The sequence below is a fragment of the Convolutriloba macropyga genome, chromosome 15 (assembly GCF_964194025.1).
Source record: "Convolutriloba macropyga chromosome 15, txConMacr16.3, whole genome shotgun sequence".
Lineage (NCBI taxonomy): Eukaryota > Metazoa > Xenacoelomorpha > Acoela > Convolutidae > Convolutriloba > Convolutriloba macropyga.
Genome location: NC_134482.1, coordinates 17,841,601 through 17,847,791, shown reverse-complemented (window position 1 = coordinate 17,847,791; position 6,191 = coordinate 17,841,601). Strand labels below are relative to the sequence as shown.

Here is a 6,191-nt window from a genome sequence, read left to right as displayed (position 1 = left end):
ATATGACTTTCACATAACGTTCGGCTTACTTTTACGTCGGTTTAATTTGCGTTCACCGCTAATAGCCTCAATCACAGTTTTCAATAGTGTAATTTCAGAAAACACATTTTACCTCAGTTGAAGGAACTGGCACATCTCTCGTAACTTTCAGCCAAACACAATCATCTGTTGACCTTTTGGCAATCAAAATTTTCTCCCCAAACTTGACAGAACACGGCACATTTTTCGTGACCCTTTGACCGCTAACCAGAACGCCATTTCTGCTTTTGTCGATGACCTCAAAACTCGCATCTTCGACTTCAACCACACCTTGACATCTAAAATTGAGCTGACAGTGCAATTGAGAAACGGCATCATGTGCAATAGTTATGAATAAATCATCACTCGCGTTTTCACTTCGACCAATCTTGACTGTTTTCACGCAATCCGCTTCCGGTTCGTTGAAGTTCAGCGAGGTCAACTCGGAACAGTTTTCCTGATCGTCAAGTTTTCCTTTCAGAACTACGATGATAATGGTTGCACTTCTGGCGTGGGTCATACTCGAACAGGGTAAATTCATTTTATATTTGAGCCTCTTAAAGGTTCTACAAAGAGCAGAGAATAATTGAAAGAGCACCAGCTAGCCTCATTGATAAACTGAAATTAATTAGACGTCAAAAAGACTGACTAACTTCGACAATATGTTATTTAAAAGTTAACAGGTAAATTGATAATTAGAGTTAACTATTTTCAAACGGTTTTTAATTCTTCTGAAGTTTTTGGTTTCGCTCATGTTCGTTGTGACGAGAAGTGAAATAACCACCTATATTTCTTTTTACAGGGATCTCATTACTTGATTTTAGTTCGTTGAGTCGGTGGCTGTAAATTTTAAGTGTAAATTTCAGTGGCTGTAAAAATTGTTTTCCTTGAAATAGTAGTACGACTTTATTGTACCTCAACAATTGACTATTCTGTCATTGAAGATGCATTTCAAATGTCCCTTTGACATTGCCATGTTTGAATATGGTAGAGTATACCTTTTCAATACTTCCCTCGGCTTTATTTTTATGTAAATGCAAACTACAAAAATAGCTGCCAGAAAATAGCCGCAATAGCTTCGAAGATCTGCAGTCTCAAAAAAAAACAGTAAAAAAGACAGACCAAAAAAATTCGTCTTTTCATTGAAGGCTGATATGTTATATTTTGATTTAAAATCTGTACAAGTTTTTGCTGCCTCTATTAGCTGCTCTCAAATAACCTTCATTAAGAGTGACACACACCCATTTGACCTTATCTCTCTGAATTAGAGTAAATAAAAGTCAAAGTAAGGAAGTCAATTTTGAGAGTGAGGTAAGTCAAGTGTGACCAAAAAATTAATCACGCGAATGAACAAAAAAGTCGCTCCACTAAGAGCCAAAAATGACGTTACACGCGCATTCTAGTTGAAATTGCATGAACAAATGAACAAAAAGCAGATTTGAAGTGGTAGTGACGTCATATGGTCGTAACAAAAATCGCGCAGACGAAATAAAACATAGCAGGACAAGTCCTGACTTACAATTCAAAAAATTTTCATTGACTAAACAATAAACGACTTATAACGGACTATGAGTGAAATGGGAAAACCATTTCTAGAAATCAGATTAAAAATTAGGTTGAAAAAACAAAAAAAAACGGTGTCAAAATGCCGCATGTGAACAAAAAACAAATAGCGAGAAATGGAAATTTGGTTCAAACAAAATACTAGGCCTAGAATGAGCTATTAATGAATTGGGAAAAACAGTAAAAATCAACGTAAAATTGCCGCATGTGAACAAACCGCTAGCGGGAAAGCGAATTTTTGTTCAAACACCGTTTTCTCACTCTACTTTAAAATTAGAGCGAAAAAAATTCAGGCCGCAAAACCACTCGCTTTTTTGCTCCATTTCTTGTTTCGGCGTGACCAAAATGACAACTCCAATTTGACTCCACAAAAATCATGAAAATGTGTGAATAGCTCTTAAAAAAGACAGCGCCCCAATACAATTCAAATTCTTTTAATTGTAAAAATCAAGGGAAGGACAATAAAGCCCCAGTTATCAAAACGAAATATTACTGTGCGAAAATTAAAAAGAAATAAGTACGAAATTACAGGGAAGAGAAAATAACCAAACCTACAAAACAATTGCAGGTCATGCTGCGAAGCTGTGCAGAAATAAAATGATCTTTTCCGTTTACTCTCCTCAATAAAGGGGTTTAAAAGTTTGCACCATCAGAACACATGCTATTTTACAACAAACCAATTTACTATGTAAAGAAAATATGAACACTTTATAGTTTTAATAAAATTATCAAAACTTCATCAGCCACGTTTGCGAATACTTTTGACTGAAACATTCTTTCTGGGGAAAAAAGATCGAGTTTTAAAAACAGTTAACTTGGAATTGGAGGCTATCAATTTGACTCGAGAATTGTTTAAAAATACATACAACAACATTTCATTTGCTTCGCAATTAAGAACTTTATTACAGTTGATTTCGCATTTACAATTATGTACAATGAACAAATTATTATCTAATTTTTACAATAATTACAAACTTGATTTATATTTTATTGACTGGAAAATATAAAAACAAAAAAAAATTACTCATGCACGCGGACGAAATGAAAAAAATGCATCCAAATATTTCCCTTGAATTCCCTTGAAATCATTTTTCCCTTGAACTTTCAGTACGAATTTATTGAACTTCGACAATTGACAGATGCATTTAAATAAATGTCTCATCAACTTTACCATAATTTGATATAGTACAGCGCGCCTTTTTAATACTACCCTCATCTTTCCTCTTCTACGTAATTGCAAACTATACAAATAACTAAACTAAAGAGAAGGCAAAACAACCAAACGCAACAGAAAAAAACCTTCCAGGTCATGCTGCGAAGCTGAGCATAAAAAATTGGATCTTTTCCGTTTGTTCCCCCACAATTAGGGGGTACATATTTTTTACCCCAGGCACCCGGGTACATATTTTACAACATAATGATTTACTATGTAATGGCCGTGTTCCATAACGCGACTGTGGTGTGCATAACGCAATTGGGTGGTGCGGGGGATTTGTCAATTACGGAAAAGATCCACAAAATAATAGCAAAGAGCAAGTTGTTTAAACCTCAGTTAGGTGATAAACTATCAATGCCGACAAAATTAATCTCAGAACCATTTGCATGATTGCGATGATCTGTTTCGTCTTGAACGATTGATTGGTTTTTCTCCTCGATAGCATACTTGTTTTTCGAAGTTGCTGCTGACTTATGCTCTGTTAATTTTGCTTCTGATTTCTCCCTTTTCTGTTTGTTCAGTTTGAACGCGTCACTGACATCTGATTGCTGAAGGTTTCGGTACATAAAAAATTTTGAATCTTTTGCAGCAGCAGTTTCGATATCTTTCAAAACGAACGCAAAATCACCGATTGTTTTATCTTCCGACTTCCAAACAGAAAAGAACATTTTCCACATTGCAATAAACAAATCATTAAAAGGTTCGATAACTTTCCTTTCCGAGTTGCAAATTTTGTTCAGCTTTTCCTCTCTCAGAATCTGAAGTGATATTTTAGTCAGATTGATAGATAACACGGCCAATGGGAAATTTGAAGTTGAATGCTGGGACAATTTGAAGAGATTTTGGGCTAATTCTGCGTATTGGATTCCCAAAAACGTCAGTTGGAACAACCCCAGCATTCCACAAGCTCTGAAGTCTGTACTGGGATTGTTGCCCTGGAAACCAACCTCGGACCAGTGAGAGCCTTGAAGTGGACATGATTTCCTGGTGTCTGGAACAAAAAATTTTTGACTATTTTGACTCGTGAAATAATCGGGAATTCGAATTTTTCAGTTCCCTATTGAAATAATAAGAAATAGGCCCCTGAAAAATCAATTACTGGTGCCCTATCATCATGGAAAATACGATTTCTCCTAGCAGAAGGTTGCGTGTCTTTTAGCCACAATCAAACCTCGGTTCAAGTATCGCTCAACTATATTGACAGAACATCAACGCGGTCAATTGAATATTCAACCATTTTTCCATCAAGGCACCATCTTCAAAATTTCTCTGCAGATTATGAACATCTGAAATCAATATTTTTACTTCTCTATAATTGTATGTTAAACGTAGTCAGTCTATTAGAGTAGTTGCACGATGTGTATACCTCTGACTCGAGTGTTACTCTTTATAACCACCGTAATAATTGAAGTTTATCTTCAGTGTTTTACAGAGTCAGTTAGTCTGAGAGATATAGGTGAGCCTACTTCGCATGCAGAGACAAGTAGCCGTAACTCTTTATACCTTAAGGCTGTAAAAGGAGCCCACTTCTGGTCTGCCTTACTTATTAGAATCCCCAAAGTATAATCAGAGCAAAACTCAACATTTTTTGAGGTTAGTTTTTAAACGATTTTTGTTCAGGGGTGGACTGGGGTCGTAGATCCGAACTAAGCATATTAACTAAATACATTGAACAGTCGATAAAAATAGACTAACTTGTAAATGCGGCGTACACAGTTTTCAGCATAGAAACATGAAACTCGTCCCCAGAATTGAACTCCATCTTTGCAAGAGCAAATATTGAATCACGTTCTTTAATCAGAGTTTTATTTAGCTTCGGAGGACCACTGAACATTTTCTTCAAAGACTTCCAGCCGCTCACTTGAACAACCGGTTGAATCTGTGAAAAATTTAGCTCTGGAGATGTGAAAAGATACATCATTTGTTCAACACTGCAACAAACAAAATCTGAAGAGCTTGATTGATCTTTCGATTCAAAAACGTCATCATCGTCTTGAAATTCAATAGGCTCTTCAAGTTTCAAATTTTGTTCACTGTAAGGCAATTTGAAAAAATTACTTGGGAGTAATTTCTCGTTAGCTGATTCCTTAGTGGTGGTGTTTTCTTCTTCCAAGTAAGTTCCCGTTCCCTTGTCAAATTTAAGCCCCTGTTCGATTTCCTTTTTCGGCAACGCCATAGATTTCAAATCTTCCATTTCTTGATTGAACCTGGACGTTTTCTCAAAGTCATCAAGTTTCTGGGATTCCGCAATCTCAGACGTTGCTCCGATGGTCACCGAGCTTGAATTCTGCAGCCCAAAAGATGTTTCGCTTTTGACCGAAATCGGCGCATCGCCGTTTGCGCTTATCAACAATTTCGAAGATTCCACGACAATTGCGTCAATTTTTGATGCTCTATTTCTGTCTTTGAATGGTACAATTATAGGTTTATTATCAGTTTCAGAGGTTATTGATATGGACGTAATATCAATTGTTTCTGGAGTTTTGGTGGGAATTTGATCGCTTTGAATTTTATTTCGCTTTTCATTCCAAATCCTGTTGATTTCATTTATATCTTTTGTAACAACGGGAGTGGGTACTGTTGACTGTAATTCGGCACGAGAGTCAACCTCTGTTTTTGATTGGTCAGATTTTTCGGTCGATTCGAAGGCTTCATCAAATTCATCGTCCAATAGATTTTCGTGTCTGACAAAATTAGATATTTCACAGCTGGCTTGCTTTGAGCAATTATGCGTTGTGCTGAGACCGAGTTTTAAATCCCCATTAAGGCCCAATGCCTGCTTTGTGAGTTCGTGCTGAATGAATTTTTCATTTTGGGACTGCATCGCTCCAAAACTGCGCACATTAACAATTTCTGAAATAGTAATTTCATGTTAGAAGGTTAAGAAATAACAAGAAAATGTAAATTGTGCATAAGATAAACAAAAAGACAACCTCACTCAAACAACCTTTCTGCAAAAATAAAATAGAGCACTGTTCAATCAAATTTCGTGCAAGAAAGTTATAAATTGAAAAGCCTAGAAACTGTTCCGCCAGACTTTGAAGCGAATACGTCAAGCAAAATTTCTAATTTTTGAAATAAGTTGAAAGGTTCATTTTTAGTATGCAATCACGAACTTGCAAGATTTGTATTTGATTTTTAAATTTTGTGTCACATGGCCTATCTCTCAAACAGCGTAATTTTGTATATTTTTTCTCTTCGAATTATAGTAATGGTTTTTACATATTCAACTCTGGAGTAGACTCAAAAGTGGGTGTCTATAGCCCCGTTGTCTGTCCCCTCCAATGGAATATGATATTGTGCAGTAATTTGTATATTTTTCATTGGAGAAATTAATTCTTCCTTTATTAAAACACTTTAAAAAAACAAGAGGAATCTTTAGAGGACAAAATCG

At 35.9% G+C, this 6,191-nt stretch overlaps 2 protein-coding genes across 2 annotated transcripts in view; both read right to left on the bottom strand.

Annotated features, from left to right (window-relative positions):
* LOC142354111 (uncharacterized) overlaps positions 1 to 632 on the bottom strand; it is a 72,192-nt gene extending 71,560 nt beyond the window's left edge. Inside the window, exon 1 of the mRNA XM_075406381.1 lies at positions 113 to 632. Within this exon, the coding sequence (XP_075262496.1) occupies positions 113 to 559 (447 nt within the window). The 5' untranslated portion in view covers positions 560 to 632. The remainder of the gene's footprint in view (positions 1 to 112) is intronic.
* Positions 633 to 3,023: 2,391 nt separating this feature from the next.
* Positions 3,024 to 5,684, bottom strand: LOC142354668 (uncharacterized). Its single transcript, XM_075407022.1, has 2 exons — positions 4,493 to 5,684; positions 3,024 to 3,788 (listed from the first exon to the last, which is right to left on the bottom strand). The coding sequence occupies exons 1-2, from the start codon at positions 5,619 to 5,621 to the stop codon at positions 3,130 to 3,132; spliced, it is 1,788 nt and encodes a 595-aa protein (XP_075263137.1). The 5' UTR covers positions 5,622 to 5,684; the 3' UTR covers positions 3,024 to 3,129.
* Between the last annotated feature and the right edge of the window lie 507 nt (positions 5,685 to 6,191).

Coding starts and splice junctions, on each gene's coding strand:
- LOC142354668 (XM_075407022.1), bottom strand. CDS start 5,621: ATGCAGTCCCAAAATGAAAAATTCATTCAGCACGAACTCACAAAGCAG. Junction 3,789..4,492: donor TGTGTACGCCGCATTTACAA/GTTAGTCTATTT, acceptor TTTTTGTTCCAG/ACACCAGGAAATCATGTCCA.